A 22970-nucleotide genomic window follows, 5' to 3' on the forward strand; every position below is an offset into this window, starting at 1 on the left:
CTTATAGTCTTCATTTGGATGATAAACATTTGTCTTCATCATAAGTATTGACTCCTTTGTATTGAAAATAATAGCCTATATCAGTACTACACAAACTTTTCAATTGTCAGGCATAATTGTACATAAGTCTTTAAATAGACTGGCTACAAATATTTTGTATATTCCATATATACAAAAGGTAGGTCTATCATTTATAAGGAATGTGTCAAATATCAGGTAACCAAATAAATAATGTCATTTTTTTATTTTGATGAATAAAATAATCTTATTCATTAAATATTCATCTTCATATTCAATTACACTTTCTCAACAGGAGGGAAATTGAAAATACCATTTTTATAAATGATTTGAATGACCCCAGAGAAAAAAGTCTTTCTTTGTGTTTGATGGACTTTGAGGAGTATTGTCAATTACAAGTATTTGAACATTGGTTAAGCCTTCACAGCAATTTGTGCAGTGAGCACCACAAAGAGTAGAAATTAAGGCAAAAACAGTCATTTATGGCAAATTGTTGAGTTGCTTTTGTTTTTACAAGATAATGCAACCCACACACTGCAGAAATTACAAGAAATAAAATAATGCAATTGGGATGGAACTTTGCTTCATCTTTCCTATTCTACTGACTTATCTCCAAATTACCACTTTTTTTTAATCTTTGGACAATAAATAATATGCATGGCAAACAATTTACAAATCATGCAGCTATAAAAGTAACTCAAGTTTTAATGCTAAGAATTGTATTTTCAAACTGCCCTTCCATTGGAAAAATGTAGTTGACTATGAAGGTGAATATTTTGATGAATAAAATTATTCTAAACAAAAAATACAAGCATTTTTATTCACATTTCAAAAACCATATTATTTATTTGGTTATCTGATATATTTGTATACTGGATTTAGTTCAAGGGCCATAGTTTGGGCATCACTAGTCTGCCATATGTTTGGAACTACAGTAGAACCTCGATTATCCGGATTTTCGATTATCCGGATCGTTCAAAATAAACAAAAATTTTACGAATTTGCTGATTTGCACTTGGCGAATTATGACACTGTTTATGTATGTAATGGAATGCATAATATTTTTTGTTTCAACAACGTCTCACCCGGCACAGTGGTCGTAAACTCTTAAATATATTTTGCATCGTAATAAAAATATAACTTGACATACGTGTATTTATAAATAATTTATACTCAAATTACATCATTTCTATAACCAAGGGCGGCATAAGGCATGGGCAACATGGGCCACCACCTATGCCTCGCGGTCCGAAGGGCCTCGCGCCTCGAAGGTTTATGCATTACTTAAAAGCCGAGAATGCGACGAAAAAATTTTACTCGTCATAAAATGATAAATAGTTTGTCAAATTTTTATTCATAAAAAGCAGTTTCAACTGCTCAAGAAACTCTGGCGGCTCAAGAAGACCGATTTTATAAAATAAAAAGCAGTTTCAACTGCTTTTTATTTTATAAAATCGGTCTTCTTGAGCCGCCAGAGGGCCTTTTAAACAATAGCTAGTCTGTTAGCGCTGGTCAGTAGTAGTCCAAATTCAATAAAACATTTGTGTCTTGAAAATTTGATCACAATTTAAATACAGTATTTATTTTTAATATTACCGATATGTCATTGAAAAGAAAACGTGTTGTATTATCATTAAAAGACAAATTAAAATATTTGTTTCGATTATCCGGATTTTTCCTTATCCGGACTATCTTCATCTCCAATTAGTCCGGATAATTGAGGGTCTACTGTATATAGTTTTTATATCATAATTATAAGAGTAAAATATCATAGTTTTTAATATTGAAATTAAATATAGACATGCACCTGTTGTTATTAAATATTAATACTGTATATTAATCTTATCAATTTTTAGGAAATACATCAGATGCACTACAACAAGCAAGGGCAAGATTTACTCTTCAGCTAATGAGAGCTGATTCAAACCTTGCTCAGTTAGCCCCAAATCAACAAATCAAAAGCCCAAAACATTCTGTAAGTTAAATATATATGAAAATAGAATAGCGTTAGCAGCAAAAATTTATATTGATACTTTTAATCATAATTATTAATATTTGGATAATGATTCATAGAAAAATTTTCTTATATATGCATATATATAAAAGCAATTTGTTATTTTTATTATTTGAAAAATAAAATTCAAGTTACCTTTTCACTTATAACAGTCTTTTAGTAATATGTTGTTTAATAATTCAAATAAAATGTATATTGTGTTAACAGAAACTAGAAATTTCATTATTTTTGAATATTTTCAACCTGTATGGATTTCATATTTAGATTCATTATCACAGATGTATATGTTTTAATTTGTAAACAAAATGAAATTGCAATATACTCTAGTTTTTCATTCCCAGAGCAAGCATTTAAATGAAGATTTATGAAAGTTAACATCAGTTATATTATAAAAATTTATTAACATTTGAGAAAAATTATTTTATTAAAAAATTTAACTGAAAGTTATCCATATAATGCAATATTAAAAAATATATCAGATATGTGTGATAGTTACAGATAACCTGTAACTCTCACACTTCTTTTCATCTTTCACTTTTTAAAAATCTTTTTATTTATTTGAGTTAGCATATAATTCTTATAAGCATTTATATATACAGTGAGTGATCAGTTAATGAACAAATTGGATAATGAACACTTTCGAGAAAGATTTTTATGTTTAGACAGCAAACACCTCACAGAACAAACACAAGAAGAAGCGACATAAAATAATGAATACCGATTAGTCTTCCCTTGTTTTCACGCAATAATTCAGAATGTTTCAGAGCACAGGAGACATTGATATGATCCCTCAACCTGGTAGATACTGATTGGATAGTATTCCTCTGAACTTTGAAACTCTCCCTTATACTTCCATCCTTTTATTTTTCTGACAGAAACAATTCTTTTATAGTACAGGTATACCTCACCTTATGTCGATAATTGGTTCCAGGAGAGGCAACTTAAGTCGAAAAACGACGTAAGTCGAATTTACTTGTCTCCGAATTAACTTGTCACTAGGCTAAACCACAAATAACCATTTCCAGTTTTGTATTTTATTTATAAATGAATTTTTAATAATATATGGTTAATAAGAATCTATTTTAAGCTTACAAACAAATAAATTTTAGTTTTTAATATAGTACAGAAAAAAGTAATCTAAATTTACGAATTCATGTACGTACAGTACGTACTTGTAAATGTACATGTTTACAATTTGGCGATGTTTACAGTACCTCGTGGACTCTTTATTTGTGAATGTGATTTGCTCTAAGACATTATAAAATAAGATGATTTTGTAACGTTATATAACAAATACAGTTATTAAAATTATCTTGCAACAGTAGAAAATAAACTAATTTATATTAAATTTACCAATATTGAGTGACTCTGATAATGACGCCAAATGGTAGATATTGGAGCTACCGTGGAAAACACTAATATTGAGCACTTAAAGACCACTAAATAAGACGACAACATGGAAACACAGATGTTTTCATGTTTCGTTCTCTAGGATTTATGATGATTATATTAACATTTACTGTAAATGTACATATTTTAATATGATTTTATGTGCATTAATGCTTTTATAGTGATATTATGACTTCAATATTTGTGGCGGACGGACATAAAGTCGAATAAAATGACTTAAACTTGATTTTTATTTTTCCATATATGTTTTGACAAATGATGTATAATCGAGAATGACATAACTCGAGGTATACCTATATTTGCAAGACTATAGGGCAGGCACTCGTTAAGTTTTGTGTTGGTTTTTATTTTCGAAAGGTGAGAGTATAATAGCAAAGGTAGAGAGTGGGTAGATGTCTGATGTTGCTGGGCAGTATGGCTTGAACAGGTTTACAATAGGCCACAGTTCAGTCTTATCTAAGAAAGATACAGTATAATCAAGAAGACTGAAGCAACTAAAGGAGTAACAAAAATCACATCTGAGAAATAAAGAACATTGAAGAGCACATGATAGAACCTGAAATGGATCTGACGACAGAAGAATGCAAAAAACTCTTGAATGAATAACACCAAGAAACTTGGCGAGATGTTTTCTTCTGAAAAAGAGGATTAATGCCAATATCTGCTATTAAACATCTTTTGAAGAAGTGGAAGGATGTCAGAACAATGGTCTTAGAATGGCATCTAAATCAGGTTGAGGTTAATTGGATTAAGGATCTCTACAATTCGAATGCTATTAATTACTTCTGAAAAATCCTAAAGAAGAGAGAAAAGCAATCGACATAAGACAGATTTTTTAACCCTCACAAATGGAAAAAAACATGACTAATAAAAATGCAAGACTGTGTATGTATGTATTTTTTTTATTACATATAAATAAACTTAGTAAGAAAGTGTATATTTTTTTTTTTTTGGGGGTCTCCAGAACGAATTAATCAAATTTCCATAAAAACCTATGGTAAATCGATAATCGGTTAACGAACAATTCAGATAGCAAACAAAGTCTTGGAACAGATTATGTTCATTAACCAATCACCTGCTGTATATATATATGCTCATAAATAAACCATTTGTTAACATATAGTACAGTACATTATCTTAATTTTTTACACTTTTAGTAGTTAATTATTAGTGCTTGTATCATGACAGAGAGAAAGAGAGACTATATTATTTCAGGGCTTAAAGTGACTCACGTTTTTAGCTTTTTTTCATAGCTCCTTTTTTTTTTTTAGCTTTTTCTGAGGCAAATTTGCTTTTTTAGCTTTTTCTCACTTTCCATGTGGAATTTCTTTATTTATTTTTGTAAATGCATTCAGGAGAAAAATAGCAACCAGCATACCCCCATACTGCAATCCTCCAACATTCAAGCTGCTACGAACATATAAATAAATGCAATGAAGCCTTTGGTCCCAAGCAGTTAAGATGGATGACTGCCCCCTCAGATGTCTCAATTTCAAAGTATTAGTGCTGAAAGTGTTGCTAGTGTGAGCAATGTTGTAGACTCAGGTGCCAGTTTAGAACACCAATCATTGCAACAACCAGTGCTTCAACTTTGTAGTGCAAAAGATGGTGCTTACATTGCAGAGCTTATATGGACTATGAAAATGACAGCAAGCAATTATTCATTTGCATCATGTCATATAAAGGAGACAATCAATGCCAAGTGTGCAGACAATCTTCCAAAAGAATTCTCATTGTCACATCAAAAAATGAGATACTTAATCACTGAAGCTTTGGCCCCATATTTCTTTGATCAATGTAGATGATGCACAATGGTCATATTATAGCATTTCTTATGATGAGACATGCAATGTAGAAGACAGAAAATAACTGAAAATACCAGTGGCGTGCCGTCATTGGAAGCTGTGGATGTGCCACTTCCCTTGTATTTTCTAAAAAATAAATACATATTGTGCAATTATTTTCTTATAATTAAAATTAATATTTTATTATAACCACATTATGTATCTTATTACAAATTTCTATAGTTCATGTGAAAAAAACAATAAGATTTCTATTGTATATTCAAATATTAGTAGCGGAATGGAAGCTCTATATTGTCAGCTTTCAGACAGCCAGATTATACTCATTCGCGCATGCACTTTACAGAGCACCAAGCTCACCTGGTTTAGCTGGTGGAAGCTACACACATATAATGCTTCCAATTCTATCCAGGACTGGTTCTGGGCTGTTATCTGCCTGCCTGCTAGATATTTGGCCGCCCTCGCCCAATTATGTGAAACACGAGTAGATTTATAACTTAACCCAATTGATAAGAATTTACTGGCATGTTTTTATGATAGTTCTGTATAGTTGACAGGAGTTTAAAAAGTCCATTAAAATATTTGATATTTTTATTCTGCTCTCCCACCTTATATTACTTATGGATTTCAATGTTAAACCAGTGATATTATGATTTAGTATATCCCATCTATAAGGGGATGTAGAAAAAAACGTGTACAATTCTTGTACAATGTTAAAATATTAACTGTTTCTTTGGTAGCATCATTTGCAACTAAATTTAATGAATGAGAGAGATGCACGAGGTACAGAAGAGGTACAAAGCTCTAGAATTTATTTTCCTTAAATTTACGATTTATGTATCAGTTGCCGTAAAAATTTGTCTTTCCACTTTTTTCCCAAGACTACAAATATTCATGTACAAAGTAACAGGTTTCAACTTATTTCTACTTAACAAGTAGTTAAATAATTAAGCGACTAGGGAATGGGGACATAAATAAAACCCTGATGAAAGAGCCAAAATTTTACTTATACATAAGCTTAACCGAACCAATCTCTAGCTGAGTACTGTGGGGACTGATTTCTTTGTAATATTAGATGTAATAAAGACAGAAATTTTTCCAGTTCAATGAGAGTGACCGAAAAGTTGTAAATTTTGGAAATTTTTGTGGACCCTGGCTCTAAAACGAATTAGTTAGAAAACAAATGACAGACAATCTATTAAGTTTAACATATTTAGATTTTTACAGCTATGATGAAAAACATTTAAAATGTACAACAACCCTGTCGCGTCCTTTGAGGTATAGTAGTGATGCAACAAAAGAGGCATTTGACATTGACCTGCATCGGCACCCTCGGGATTTGGCAGCCTGCATGCATGCACCTAGCAGAACCTTCTCTGATTCCACTCGTAGGGAGCTATTTGACTAAGTGGATTGTTTTAAGATTTGAAAAGTAAAGAAGATTTTATGTTATTTTTATGTACGTTTCTTTAACAAAGCTATATTTAATTATAATTTCTTTAAAAGTATATTCATACAATTGAAGAATATTTTGTACCAGGTATGTACAGTACATTTACCACACATTTTACCAAGTAAGTTTTTATTATTTTATTTTTAACTGTAGCCCTTAGATCCGTAAGTAATATAAGATGGGAGAGCAGAATAAAAATATCAAATATTTTAATGAATTTTTTTTAACTCCTGTCAACTATACAAAACTATCATAAAAATATACCAGTAAATTCCTATTGGTTGAGTTAAGTTATAAATCTACACAATTACATTTTGAATCATGAATAGCAATTCAGAATGTAATTGTGATATGAAAAATACATTCAGAAGTCTACGGTTTTTACTGGCTTATCGAACAAACGAATACGAATGGACTCCAGACCATCACGCACAATTAACTGATTGCCCATGGAAGTCAGCTTCTTACAGAAACAAGCTTTCCTATTATCAAATGTCATGACATGCCACTGGAAAATATTTATTAGATACTGGTCAGATATGTTTTAGCTGTGTTTTAGTTCTCACTTTCATTTGGCACACTTGCCTAGTGCCCAAGTTTTCAATCAACATATCTCCCAGTTCTCAATCTCTAGATATTATTTAAGTGTTCTCAACTTTACCACCTCAGATGTATGTGAACAGGTAACAATTACAAATTATTGTAAACTCTCAAATAAAGTAATGTTTAGAGGCTAGATATTAGATCCTCTCCATTTATATTGTATAGTGATTTATTTGATTGGTTTCATTTATATTTTAGAATTTGTTATGTATATATTTTATAGTTAGATGTTTAAATAAATATTTTCATTATATTCTAAACTATCATTTATGATTAACTTATTGCCTAATGCCATTGTCAACCTCACATATTCTATTAAATAAACTCTCCTAAATAAATTCTTTGAAGTTATTTCAAACCACTTGGAAAATACTTTAATTTAATTTGCGAGTTAGGATGTGACTAGTTTATCCTAACTGGTGTCAGGACTGACAAGAGGATTTTGACAAATCTTAACATTTTACCATCCTGGTAGTGAGCAGGAAACTGGAATATGACCTTGATTTTACATTTGCTGTCATCAAATAGGTCTGAAACTCCATTTTCACAGATATATAATGAATTAATTTTATTATTAGTAAATTAATTGATTATTCAGCGATATATATATATGACTCTCAAATAAAGTAATGTTTAGAGGCTAGATATTAGATCCTCTCCAGGAACAACAGAGGAACAACAGGAAGTTGTGTGCAGGCATCTCCAGACCTCATTTATTGTGCATGCAGATGTTGAAACAATTAAATCAAAAATAATACTTGTAATTGAAGATGCATATCTATCTTTTGATAAATTGGATGCAATGGACCAAATGTAAACAGAAAAGTATTGCTAAAGTAAAAAAGTAAAGTTGACTGATTTTATAATTCTTTTTTTCTCAGTTTGATGTGATTCCAAAATATTTTCCTATATGCAAAATTTAAAAATTTGTGTTTAATTTATATGTTGTTATTTTGATTGTTTACGTCGTACTTTAACCAAAATATTTTTTTATTATTAAAAAGTATTTTGTATCATTTGCTTGTTTTATTTTTATTACATGCTTAATTACAACACTGTAAAAACATTCTAATAAAAAAGTGACTTCATAATTTTTGCCAGGGGTGGTATAAGTATTATCAAACATTGAACATATATATGAATATTTCCATTGTTAGGAGAAGTAGATTATTTATTGGAATCAACACTGACTAATTTTTAATACATAAATGAAAATTGACTTTGAATCTTTAATAAACCAACATACTGCTCAGTGCTCTCAATCTGGGCTGAACTGGCAACAAAAATTGGCCCTGGCCAATTTTTGTTGCNCATGAATGGAGACTTTGGGCTACTACCACATACAAACACCATTCATGTGCGATGTGTAGTTTTGGCTGAAAAGTGAAATACATCCATTTATATATATATATATAAAACATTTTATACGTTTTTAGGAGCATTTTTTATGACTTTTTCATGAAGACCCATTACTTTTTTAGTACTTTTTCATGAAAACCCATTACTTTTTAGCCCTGTTTTTAAAGAAACTTTTCACCCAATTTCCCAAGTATAGGTATATAGCTAATTGACTCTTAATATTAAAATTATTTAAAACTAACTTATAGAAATCCTTTGCAGAAAAGCTGGTAGGGTCTCTTACATGACTTTCCTGCATTAGAAGAATGACAAAACCAGGAATTTTTGGGATAGGGGTGAATTTAAAAAAAACTGTATGTGCCAATAATATATTTGTTTTTAATAAGCTAAAACCTAGTACAAAATAAAATTTTCATTAAATCTAGCCCCATTTGACATATACCCCCTACACTCCTCTCTATTTCTCTCTCTTCCTCAACTTATAATTTCCAAAATGTAACAGCATTAATACGGCATATATAAAAGTATTCCTGCCAAATTTCAAAATTTTTGGCCATTGGATCCTAAAATATAAAGCAAAATATAGGCGAACACACACAAACACCATTTTCTTTCCTGTTTTTTCCCTGATATTTTGGAATCAGGGAACCAGAGTCAAACTAGGAAACAAAATTCAGTCCTTGCATGGTATTAAAAATTGGTCTTCTAAAAGAAAAAGCTTGTTCAATTAAAGTAAAAATAATATTAAGTAATTGAGTTAATTTAATTATTGTGAATATCTTCTGTTAATATTATGCTTAAAATTTTTTATGCTTAATAAAGCATTTCTCATTGGTTTCAAACATTATGCATTTCTTATATAACTCCAGTACCATGTTAACCAGTTCCAGAGGGCACCAAACTTTCTTGCATTTGCCAAATTTTCCAAGTAGCTAGTTAATGTTAAAATGTTCCTGCTCTTATTAAAATGTCATCTAGTTATACTCTGTTATTTAAGAATTCAAAATGTCACATTTTCCATATACACATAATAAACATCTTTCGTCTGTTTTGCACTGAAACTGAAAAAAGTTGGATTACCCTTATGTAGATAAAAAATTATCAAATTTTCTCTTATACCAAATGTTTATATTGCCAATCTTTATGGTAATAAGTGCTTGGTTGCCCATAAGGTACATGTCTAGGACTCTGGGTTTCAAGCCTCAAAATTGGAAAAATAAAGCAATTTTATCATTACAATTATACATTGTAATTTATATTAATAAATAACTCTATAACTATAATTAGACATTATAGTATATGATGATGTAAAATTATATAGAGGAGCACTGTCACTGATGCTAATAATAAGATATTTAAAAATAGTATATCTACAATGATGATCTGATTATCTATAAAGTTTTATATTACTTTTCATCATTCTTTGTTCAAATTAATAAAATTTTAAGAATTCAAATTTCATTTTGTATACATTCTATATATACATGTTTCACCAAAATTAATAAACATTTAAAGGAGCTGTTGTTTTGATATTACAAGTGAAATAATTAATCTTTTTAAATAATAACAGAAATTAATATTTAAAACATTTTTTAATTATTTCTCATCAGTAAATAGACTTTTAAAATTCTTTCTCATTTATTTATTAAATATGTGATAACCTGAAGTTGAGGGAAGATATTTTAAAGAAATTATTAAATTAATATTTTTAAATATTACTTCAAATCAACTTGATAGGAAATTTATCTTTCTTTGTGAAAGGAAGCACTTCCTTTGAGTCATGGAGAGAAATGATTAGTTAGTTCCTCCTAAAACAATAGTTGAGTATGATGTCTCACTCAACTATCAGCAAAAACTGTCTGACTTCTTCCTCATGTTAGAAGCATGGCATGATGTTCAAGTAATACTATTTGTGGTCCATCGAGTCAGTGCTCTAGTTATGTTTTAGCTGTGTTTTAGTTCTCACTTTCATTTGGCACACTTGCCTAGTGCCCAAGTTTTCAATCAACATATCTCCCAGTTCTCAATCTCTAGATATTATTTAAGTGTTCTCAACTTTACCACCTCAGATGTATGTGAACAGGTAACAATTACAAATTATTGTAAACTCTCAAATAAAGTAATGTTTAGAGGCTAGATATTAGATCCTCTCCATTTATATTGTATAGTGATTTATTTGATTGGTTTCATTTATATTTTAGAATTTGTTATGTATATATTTTATAGTTAGATGTTTAAATAAATATTTTCATTATATTCTAAACTATCATTTATGATTAACTTATTGCCTAATGCCATTGTCAACCTCACATATTCTATTAAATAAACTCTCCTAAATAAATTCTTTGAAGTTATTTCAAACCACTTGGAAAATACTTTAATTTAATTTGCGAGTTAGGATGTGACTAGTTTATCCTAACTGGTGTCAGGACTGACAAGAGGATTTTGACAAATCTTAACATTTTACCATCCTGGTAGTGAGCAGGAAACTGGAATATGACCTTGATTTTACATTTGCTGTCATCAAATAGGTCTGAAACTCCATTTTCACAGATATATAATGAATTAATTTTATTATTAGTAAATTAATTGATTATTCAGCGATATATATATATGATTCAAATAATTTTTACTGTTGTTCTCAATAAATAATTATTAAAGTTCGTTTTATATATTAACTTGCTTTATTATAAAGTATATCTGTTAATTTTAATCATTCTTTTTAATTTAGAATACACTCAATAACTCTGCAAAGAATTTTGTTAAAGATGTAGATATTGTAGGACAGTATGAAATCCAAAAACCTGTGCTTCCGGGAATAGGACCGGTAATAAGAAAGTATGTATTAATTATTCAGGACATTTAAAATTTTAGTTTAAAACATTTTGAGATATTTTTCTTTTCTTCAGAGAACTATCAGTTGGCATGAGAGTATATGCTATGAGAGCAAGTTATTTGGGTGTTTGGCAAAGAGCAAGAATTGTTAATATCAAAACAAATATTTTAGGGAAAAAGTATTGCAAGATTAAGTTTGACATGGGAAAAGCAAATTCTAATCGTGCTTATTTACCAAAACATCTAGCATATTTTCAACCTCCTGATGTAATTCTTTCAGTTGGCTCAAGAGTTGTTGGTAAGATACAAACTTTATAATTGAAATGTTTTTATCAGAAATTATTTATCAATAAATATTTATAACATTTTCATAAAAATCAATTCAATCCAAAATCTTTTAATGAATAAACTTTTTGTGATAGTTGAAGTTGTCTTTATAAGCCAGTTTTAAATTTATTTTTAAAAATATTTGTAACTAATATAATAATTATTTTGCTTTTATGTATTTCTAGCACATTATAGAGATGAACATTGGAGTCCTAGATCATCTTTGTATGCAGGTGTTATTGCAGAACCACCTAAACTAATGAATAGATACAGGTACTGTACCTTCTATATGTATGTAAATATTTTCTATATAGTTATATAACAAATTATTTACAATTTTCCAGAGTCATAATATTGTTCTTGTATACTGCTACTAATTACTATGTATAATAAAAATTTCCCAAATGTTTTTGGAAATTGTTCTGTCAAAATTAATAGAAAAAGTTCAGAATTTATAACACTTTTTCATGTAGGTATCTTGTTTTCTTTGATGATGGCTATGCACAGTATGTGAAACATAATGAAGTATATTTAGTCTGTGAATCAAGTAAGTGTATTTGTAATATGTTCTGAAATTTATAATATTAAATATAAATATATAAATAATCAGAATAAATTTCTCATCAGGGAAAGAAGTGTGGGAAGATATACATCCTGATTCCAAAGAATTCATTAAAAGTTATCTTCAACAATATCCTGAAGTAAGTTTAAAATTTTGTGATACTTTTAAATAATTATATAAAATAAATAGCAAAATATTTAATTCTGTAAAAATAAATAACATCTTTATAAATTACATTTTTAATAAAACAATGAAAGTAAATTTGAGTATTAGCTATCTTGTATTTTTCAAAATTGTAGTTTATAAAAAAAGTTTATTAATTAACATACAGATTCATTTTATTTTAGTCTTGAAATAAGGCCCTTGACACCCAATAAATTCGTGCGCAAAAATGATGACGTCGTTCGGCGAACGGGACTAAAGACATTCTCTAAGATTTTACTTGTAGCGAATTTTTGTTCCTTAGAAAAGACTTGACAGTTTCGATTTTCCTAAGAAGAAATGGCTGCAATCATAACAGAGACGTCTAATGTAAATGGCAATAAAAGAAGTAGACCAAATGATATGCCCAACACTGCAGTTGCTGCAGCATTTCAGAGTTTGGGGGAATTGGCACACAGAGAATATCAGGCAGGTGACTATGAGAGTGCTGAGCGTCATTGCACGCAATTATGGAGACAGGATCCAACAAATACTGGAGTGCTTTTATTATTAAGTTCTATACATTTTCAATGTCGTCGATTAGATAAATCTGCACATTTCAGTACATTAGCAATCAAACAGAATCCATTGTTGGCAGAAGCCTATTCAAACTTGGGAAATGTCTATAAGGAACGAGGACAATTACAGGAGGCTTTGGAGAATTATCACCATGCTGTGCGGCTCAAGGCAGATTTTATTGATGGTTATATCAATTTGGCAGCTGCTCTTGTTGCTGCAGGTGATATGGAACAAGCTGTACAAGCTTATGTATCAGCACTACAATATAATCCAGATTTATATTGCGTTCGCAGTGATTTAGGTAATCTCTTGAAAGCTTTAGGTCGTCTTGATGAAGCAAATGCACGCTACTTGAAGGCAATTGAAACCTGTCCTACCTTTGCTGTTGCCTGGAGCAATGTTGGATGTGTTTTTAATTTAATGCTCAGGGAGAAATATGGTTAGCCATACATCATTTTGAAAAGGCTGTTGCTTTAGATCCTAATTTTTTGGATGCCTATATAAACTTAGGAAATGTCTTAAAAGAAGCTAGAGTATTTCACAGAGCTGTTGCTGCTTACTTAAGAGCATTAAATTTAAGTCCCAATAATGCTGTGGTTCATGGAAATCTTGCTTGTGTATATTATGAACAAGGATTGATTGATTTAGCCATAGACACCTACAGAAGAGCTATTGAATTGCAACATAATTTTCCTGATGCTTATTGTAATCTTGCAAATGCTCTTAAAGAAAAAGGCCTAGTGGTAAAAGCAGAGGAATGCTACAATACTGCACTGCGTCTTTGTCCAACACATGCAGATTCTTTAAATGGTCTAGCTATTGATAATATCAAGAGAGAGCAAGGTTTTATAGAAGAAGCTACTCGTTTATACTTAAGAGCTTTAGATGTATTTCCAGAGTTTGCAGCTGCACATTCAAATTTGGCAAGTGTTCTACAGCAACAAGGAAAACTTAATGATGCTCTTATGCATTATAAAGAAGCGATTAGGATTTACCAACATTTGCTGATGCTTATTCTAATATGGGGAATACATTAAAGGAAATGGGAGATATACAGGGTGCTCTACAATGTTATACTCGAGCTATACAAATTAATCCTGCATTTGCTGATGCACACAGCAATCTAGCCTCTATTCATAAAGATTCTGGAAACATTCCTGAAGCTGTTCAGTCATATCGCACAGCTCTGAAATTGAAACCGGACTTTCCTGATGCCTATTGTAATTTAGCCCATTGCCTCCAGATTGTTTGTGATTGGACCGATTATGAGTTAAGAATGAAGAAATTGGTAGCAATTGTTGCTGATCAATTGGATAAAAATAGGTTACCATCTGTTCATCCTCACCATAGCATGTTATATCCATTGTCACATGATTTTCGCAAAGCTATTGCTGCTCGTCATGCAAATTTGTGCTTAGAAAAGATTCAGGTATTACATAAACCACCTTATTAACATCCTAAAGACCTAGCTACTAGTAATGGTTGGCTTAGAATAGGCTATGTTAGTTCAGTTTTTGGTAATCATCCAACTTCTCATTTAATGCAAAGTGTCCCTGGAATGCATAATAGAGATAAAGTAAAAATTTTCTGCTATGCATTAAGTCCTGATGATGGAACTACATTCCGTTCAAAAATTGCCAATGAAACAGAGCATTTTGTTGATTTGTCTCAGGTTCCTTGCAATGGAAAAGCAGCAGATCATATATATTTAGATGGAATTCATATCTTGGTAAACATGAATGGCTATATTAAAGGAGCTTGTAATGAAATCTTCGCTCTTAGACCTGCCCCAATACAAGTTATGTGGTTGGGATATCCTGGTACAAGTTGTGCTCCATTCATGCACTATATTATTACAGATAAAGTGACTTCTCCATTGAATTTGGCAAACCAATATTCTGAAAAACTTTCGTACATGCCAGACACCTTTTTTGTTGGAGATCATAAGCAAATGTTTCCTCACTTAATTGAACGGGCCATCATTGACGCTTACACATTTAAGAACAGTTTAAGTAAACATTTAGTAAACAGTAAGTTAAGTAAACATTAAGTAAACAGTAAGTTACACATTTAAGAAGACAGTTTAAGTAAAAAGCATGAAGTGCCAGATAATGTCAGTATTGTTAACGCTACTGATTTATCTCCAATAATTGAGAAAGCAGAAGTTAAGAAAATCCGAGAAGTGGCTGTAGTACCTACTGTTATATCAGAGAAGGCAGAACCTGGATTGGAAAAAGTGGAAGTGGTCAAAACTGTGATTGAATTGACAACCACTACACCTGTACATAATATGATAAGTACAGGACAAGTACAGACTTCGGTTAATGGCATTGTAGTACAGAATGGTCTTGCAACTAATCAGATTAACAATAAAGCTACAACTGGTGAGGAAGCTCCAAAAAAAAGTATATATAGTCTTGAAATAATTACTATTAATTAATTAATATCTTACAGTTATGTATAAATGTGAGTGAAAATATATAAAATACAGTAAAATTTATTAAAATATATTAATTATAAGACATCATTGATGTTAAATTCCATCAGTGGTTGAGCTACATGTGGTTCTCTAACATCAATGGCAAGGCATATGCAATACATCTGATCCTTCAGCGATCTTGAGAGAGAAGTTTAGATCACATTACTATCCTTTTCAAAAAATGATAAAAATAATTTGTTTGAATAGGCAAAAGAATCACATCAAACTAATAACACCTTAACCTAATTAATAACACTAAGATATAGTATTGTCATAACACCATTAACATCACAATGTAACAATCATTGCCATTTTCAAAGGTTGCTCTTGACTATCTCTAATGTATATATTAATGAATTAGTTCTTAAAAATTGTGAAGTGATGATAAAAAAAAGAATAAAGATTTTTTAGGTTTTATGCTATATCCTATACAAATATCCAAAGAATGAATATATATATATATGTTACTGTGAAAGACCGAAATTAGAGAATGTCGACACATACAAAATACGTCGGTGAAAGACCAAATATTTGGTTATGTTAGCGAGGTTGAGGCTGAAGTTTTAAACACGAATATGTGTATGTCGGATGTTCAGCGCTGCTTTCCTGTAAGCCTAGAAGTATGAAATGGCGTTTGGATAGTCAGAGGAGTCATGCTCTACATTTCAAACACTATTGTCAAACTTCTAGGCTTACAGGAAAGCGGCGTTGAAAGTCCAATGTACACATATTCACGTTTAAAACTTTGGCCTCAACCTCGCTGTTATTATACGTTTGAACAATCACCAGTGTATGTCAACATGTACAGATAAGCTTTCGTGGAGGTTGATGTCGACAGAGAGGCGACAGTCTGTCGCCAAATACTTTGTGGGTAACCGGAGGTAGAACATGGTCGTACCGCTGTGGTTCATGGAANAGCAAGATTCTCAGATCAATAAAAGCACCTGCACTCATTCCCACAGATAATAAGATTGTTGAATGTAAACTATTAAATTCTGTGAATTACGACTCATCTACTATGGAGTTAAATTCGAGTTTAGATCGCAAAAAATACAATTTTTCACTTAAAAAAAAAATACTAAAGCACGGCGATGAAAATCTATATCCAAACAGATTTAAAGACCAATATACATTCATTTCGTGTCATTTGATTATAAATTACGGGGTCCAAAGTAATATTTAAAACGATTTTCTGGTTCATTTAGAAGGCGATTTCGTCATTAAACATAATCATATACTTCTCAACTTAATTATGGATAGAAAATATATGTATGTAACTCGTTAAAAATACATCAAATCGTAGCGCTATATGTTAAAATATATAAAAATAATGTTAATTTGTATAATTAATTTTTGAATTAGTAAGGAAATTACTTAAGTAATGATAATTTTAAAATCATAAAACTAGATTTTTTATGACCTTCACTAAACAAATACACAAACAAATATACTGCCACGAACACAAATATACAAGCACAAACACACACACACATACTCGCAGAAACAATAAAAAGCAATCATAAGCACACACACACAGACAAAACACGAACATAAAGTATCTAACAGATGACAATTTTACGGTATTTTCCTTTATCTGCATATCTTCATTTACACATGTATATGTTTATATGTATTCGTACGAATTCGTGTCTTTCTGTTTGTATCCGTACATATGAGGGTCGGGCGCGTATTAATTTGTGTGTGTAGATGTTGAGTTATGTGTTTGTTTATTTACCTGTATATTTGCACGTAAGTGTACGAGTTTGAGTCTTTATCCATATACTGTATAGCCTATTCGTGTGCAGTATGTATTCGTGAAAATCATAAAACCAGAACGACGATGATGAAATATTAAGATGCTTCTTTATCTTCTAAGAAAGATTGTTTTTATGGTCTTCCAGTCATATTTTTTCCAGCTTCAATCATTAGATCCGAACATTTTTTTCACACGATAAACTTTTATAGTTCCTTTTCCATTTTTGTCTTCCATTCAATTCGTTTTATCAATCAAAAACTCCAAAATTGTTTCTCTGGAATCATCACTTTCCACTTTGAATCCTTCATAAAAACGTCAGGAAGAGGGCCACATTTTTTAGCAATTTCTTCGAAAAGTTCGACGAACTTTAACAATCGAACATTTTATAAATATTTAATAAAGAATTTTCCATGATAGATATTCTTAATTAAATATTTAACTATTCCGATCGTTGTTCTGCCATTTAAATATCCATAAATCTCTTTACTTGTCGGAGAGAAAGTTTCGATTATGATGTTAATGTATTAAAGCATTATAAAAATTGTCAAATGAACTTCGTATTAATAATTAATTTTCTTTTAAAATTATAAAATACTTCGAAACTTTATTCAAATACTTGTATATTTAGTAATGTAATGAAGGAATTAAATTAGTAGTTTTGATTTTCGCATTGACCTAAACCTCATTTTGCTTTCTACCTTAAGAAATCCCCATTATACAAGGAAACATTAAGGATTTCTAATAGTTGTATACTGCAGGTTGGAGATTTCTAAGAATTACAGCACTATGGAATAGAGATTTCTAACACTACAGCATATACTATACTGAAAATTGAAAAATGTTCATTCCATAACTATTGTTTTGCTCAGACTGTACAGTACACAGTATGTTGAATCTTCATAAGAACTATTGTACACGGTCGATTGTATATCATTGTATATTGACCATTGAGAATTTCTAAGAATCGCTGTAAACTAAATACTGAGGATTTGTAGGAATCATGCAGTCTACAATGGAAATTATTAAAAATAGTTACGGACTGAATACTGAAAAACTATGTACATTTATTAAAACAGGAAGTTTCTAAGTTAAACTATATCAAATTAGTTTAAACAACTGAGCCGATAATAAACAACAGCATTATTCTTTTGAAAAAAAATGATTTATATCGGTACATATATTTTAGAAGCGATATTTACAACTTTTTAGAGGAGGAAACTATACACGCGCTAGTTACAAAGTTAAAATTTATAGATCAATTCGGCTGCTAAAGGAAGAAACTGTCAGATTCATTAAAAATTTAACAGATTTTTACGGAGGAAAATTATAAATACAGAAAAAATAAAAACGATAATCAATACATTGTTGTATACGAACAAGTTATAAAACTGGAATTACCATAAAAACTTCATTTATACATAAATAAAGCGTAGAAAAGTACTTAGAATTTTTTTAAATCACTAAAACTTAAAAAAAAATTAACTTTTCTACACTTTAAATACTGTATTGTTACTTTTCCGGCTGTTACATATAACACAACGTATGGTGAAGTTCAAAAAATGACCCCTAAGACCTTTTACATTTTTGGACTCGAGATCTTGAAACGTAGAGAAATAAATTATTAAAAAATATCGTCGTTCTCTACGTATGGATGTCAGTCAGTGGCGCATTATCGTATAGGAAAAAAGGGCAAATTACCTGGGATTCCATCTAAAGAAATAGGTTGAGTGATTCCCATTTAACTAACATTTTTACAATTAAGACTAGTACCATAAAAGCAAATATTGACATTATAAAAGGAAGGCAATGACAAAAATCGCATTGAAATTATTTTGTGTGAGTATAATTTCTTTTTTTACTGTCAATATATAATACAGTATTTTATGTAATTTTATTTGGAAAATTTTTCAGCTATGTCAACATTGACCATCACCTCACAATCTGGCCAAAGAGAAACTTGTAAGATACAGCGTCAGAAGATTATTTATGTTCCCCATACGTGTTGTCCAGAATGCCTTAAAGAAGAAAATTTAGAAAAATTACATAAAAGTGAAAATCCATTATGGATTCCGATTCTTACAGGATGGGAAAGGTAACTAAACTCTGCCAATTTAAATTTTGTTACTTATTTACAGAATAAATTAAAATATGAAAATTTATACAGACAAATTGCAAAACATCGTGCCGGAAATAGACGAATAGTATTTTATCAAGGCCCTTGTGGAAGGCGATTAAGAAATATAGTTGAAGTTCATCGCTACTTGATGGAAACAAAATCAAAATTAATGGTTGATTTGTTTTGTTTCGATAGTTATGTGAATACATCTGCAGAATTTGTTCCTTCAGTTGTAAGTATTTGTTAATTTTACTTGTATATGAAATTTATTATTATAAAACTAATTTTATTTTACAGATAAACTGTCAAATCAAAGATATTACTCAGGGGAAGGAACCAATTCCTGTTCCATGCATCAATAGTATAAATAGAGAATATCCACCATATGTAGAATATTCTAGTACAAGATTTCCAGCTAAAGGTGTAAATTTGAATTTGGATGAAGAATTCCTTTGTGGATGTGATTGTGATGATAACTGTCAAGTAAAGTTGCTTATATAATACTTTACTATAAATTTTAGGGGATTTCTTTAATATTTATGTAGTTATGATAATATTGATTAGGATCGAAATAAATGCCAATGCCAACAGTTGACTGTTGCAGCCACAGAAGCACTGCCTACAGGAAGATTACCAAATGCTGGTTATTATTACAAAAGATTGCATGAGCCTTTGATAACTGGGTAATTATCTTTCATACTGTTTAATTTTACTGTATGAAGTTTTAATGGTTGAATTTTTATACATCAAAGTATGGGTATTCCTTATACAACATGGCATTCCTACAACAATGTTTGAGAATTGGGGATATCCCCATACAACACAGTTTTGCTCTAACACTGTTGAAGAACATACCTGGACAAAATGTCACAATTTATAAGTACAAATCCCATTATTCAATATTTTTTATTCAAGCAAACATATGTATTGTCTCATATTTGCCTACAGATTTTAGAATATTGAAATTTTCAATGTTTTGTATCATTCACCCATTTTTTTAATGGGAAATATAGTTTTTTTTTTGTCCTAGCTTCCTATTCTAGCTTTCCTAAAAACTGGTATCACCGTCATTGATATTAGTGCTCTAAATAAACCTGAAAGACTATCACTGTGCTTTATTTTAAAGATTAAATGAAAAATTACCACATTAAATTTTTAAAGATGAGAAAATGTAAGCAAATAAAAATATCAAATTTTATGAAAAAAACTGTTGGTGAGAGTATCATGACACTCTCCCAAGGACATTCCAGATGATGTCTAGACCTTTGTTTATGTAACTAGATTCTTGTACCTTCTGCCTTGCCTCCCTTCGTTTTGGTATGTGTAGTATATACAGCTTAGATTAAACTCTGTGTTCAAACCAAGCAGTTTGCTTTTTACTTTACTCTGCTGCCACATCCTGCATTTATTACAACAGGTTATGGGCCCAGGAGGAGCCTTCTGGAGGGGAATAAAAGAAAATTCCCAAAGAAGAAGTGTAATTAACAAAACTGCAGCACATAGTGATTTTTTTTTTTGGACTATTTCTCACACTCCACAAATCCGATCACTACGAAACTCAAAGAACCAACAGAGAGCAAAGGTATGAATCCTTTCTTATAAAATTCCATGAAGATAGTTACAATCATGTATCGAGAAGTCAACTTCTGATTAAGCTAGCAAACAAAAATGTGGCAATGGATTTAAACAGAACTCATTTTTTGTGGGAAATTACTAGTGACAATATAATGATTTTCCAGTTGCTTACAATAATATTTAATAATGACAACTACGATCAAAATCAAACCTCTAAAGAAAGATAACTACGACACGTGGAAAATCCAAGCAAAAGCTATTTTAGTTAAAAATGGACCCATTGATGATTAGGAAAAAGCAGCCACATGGGACGAAGATGATTCCAAGGCCCAGGCTGACTTAATTCTCACAATCAGTTCCAGTGAACTAAAACAAGTCAAAGGATGCAAGACTGCTTTGGAAATTTGGAAAAAGTTGGAATTGATTTACCAATCTGAAGGTCCTGCATGCAAGGCCACACTTCTCAAACAGCTCATACTACATAAGATGGATGAGCCTGATGATACCAGAGACCACCTCAACAGATTTTTTGATGCTGTCGATAAGCTTCACGATTTAAATGTTAACATCAACGACGATCTTCTCACTATAATGTTATTATATAGCCTTCCGTCATCCTATGAAAACTTTCGTTGTGCATTGAATCACACGACAATCTGCCAAATCCAGATGGCCTTAAAGTGAAAATCCTTGAAGAACACTCATCTCGAAAAGTCAAAAAGATCAATGCAGTACCCAATGCCATGCATGCTGAAAAGAAGAAATACTTCAAAAACAAAGATGGTCGTAGGAATCCAAAAGGAAAAACTCCATTCAAATTCGAGAAAACAAATCTAAGTGGATCGAAATGTGAATACTGCGGTCGTCGAAATCACAAGTCTTCTGACTGCCGCTACAAACCCAAAAGTAGTGAGCGTGCTGGTAAAGCCGTTGAAGAATGCTTTCATGGCGAGATAACTGGTTCAAGATCAACCAAAAGGGATAAATGGTGTCTCGATAGTGGCGCATCTTTCCACATGTGTGCTAATAGGAATGATTTTACCGAAATCAAGCCCGACAGATGAACCTTGAACCTAGCCAGCAAAGAAAACACTGCAAAGATCGAAGTAATTGGCTTAGTGCAACTAGCGCTTGATGATGAATCAGCAGTATGAGTACTTAACTTATCTGACACTCTCCTGGTTCCTGACCTTCGAACAAATCTCATGTCTGTAAGTAAGATTTGTAATAAAGGCTATGAAGTTTCATTCCGCAAACAGGTTGCATTTATCATGGATCAAAACAACAATGTTGTTGCTACTGCTGATTGAGTGAACAAACTCTACCATATTCATAAATGGAATTCAGTTGCTGCCATTGCTCAATCTAAGTCCATCCTAATGGATTGGCATGAATGCCTAGGTCATCTTAATCAAAAGAGCCTAAGGAGGATATTGTTAGCCTTGGGATTCAAATCCCATCTGGTGATTGCTTATCCCCATGTGAAACATGCCTCAGAGCAAAAATGGTGAAAAATCCATTTCCCTTAGCAAACAACTAATGAACTTCCAAAACACTTGAAATCATACACACTGATATCTGCGGTCCGACTCGAATTCAATCTATGTCAAGCACTAGATATTTTGCTGTCTTCATAGATGACCGATCTCGATAGTGTGAAGTACATTTTCTTTGCAACAAAAGTGATATACTGAACATCTTTAAAAAAGTAAAGAACCTTCTAGAGACACAGTTCAGCATGAAAATCAAATGTCTTTAATCTGACAATGGAACCGAATATTGCAACAAAGAATTTGACGAATATTTGAAAGAATGGGGATAAAGCGACGTTTAACTGTCCCCCATACTCCACAATAAAATGGAGTGGCTGAAAGAAAGAATCAAACATTAATCGAGATGGCATGATGTATGCTAATTCAGTCAGGACTCAAGGCCTCCTTT

At 31.1% G+C, this 22970-nt stretch overlaps 2 protein-coding genes and 1 pseudogene across 5 annotated transcripts in view; all 3 read left to right on the plus strand.

Annotated features, from left to right (window-relative positions):
- The window catches only part of LOC111635677 (histone-lysine N-methyltransferase eggless-like), a 143126-nt gene extending 130353 nt beyond the window's left edge, over positions 1-12773 (plus strand). For 2 of the 4 annotated variants that reach the window (XM_023380707.1, XM_023380710.1), the window contains 7 exons: positions 1875-1993; positions 11391-11497; positions 11569-11792; positions 12007-12094; positions 12295-12368; positions 12449-12522; positions 12731-12769. In XM_023380707.1, the coding sequence (XP_023236475.1) occupies positions 1875-1993; positions 11391-11497; positions 11569-11792; positions 12007-12094; positions 12295-12368; positions 12449-12522; positions 12731-12736 (692 nt within the window). In that variant the 3' untranslated portion in view covers positions 12737-12769. Of the gene's footprint in view, positions 1-1874; positions 1994-11390; positions 11498-11568; positions 11793-12006; positions 12095-12165; positions 12369-12448; positions 12523-12730 lie in introns of those variants that run through there. The other 2 variants (XM_023380708.1, XM_023380709.1) reach the window with 2 other exon arrangements.
- On the plus strand, positions 12547-15389 carry LOC111635676 (annotated as a pseudogene).
- A 3861-nt stretch (positions 15390-19250) lies between these two features.
- On the plus strand, positions 19251-21405 carry LOC111635681 (histone-lysine N-methyltransferase SETDB1-B-like). The gene is made up of 4 exons (XM_023380713.1): positions 19251-19430; positions 19503-19686; positions 19752-19937; positions 20019-21405. The coding sequence occupies exons 1-4, from the start codon at positions 19252-19254 to the stop codon at positions 20139-20141; spliced, it is 672 nt and encodes a 223-aa protein (XP_023236481.1). The 5' UTR covers position 19251; the 3' UTR covers positions 20142-21405.
- The last annotated feature ends 1565 nt before the right edge of the window (positions 21406-22970 follow it).

Source organism: Centruroides sculpturatus, unplaced genomic scaffold, assembly GCF_000671375.1.
Source record: "Centruroides sculpturatus isolate CEXI.00-Female unplaced genomic scaffold, Cexi_2.0 scaffold875, whole genome shotgun sequence".
In the NCBI taxonomy this organism is placed as follows: Eukaryota; Metazoa; Arthropoda; class Arachnida; order Scorpiones; family Buthidae; genus Centruroides; species Centruroides sculpturatus.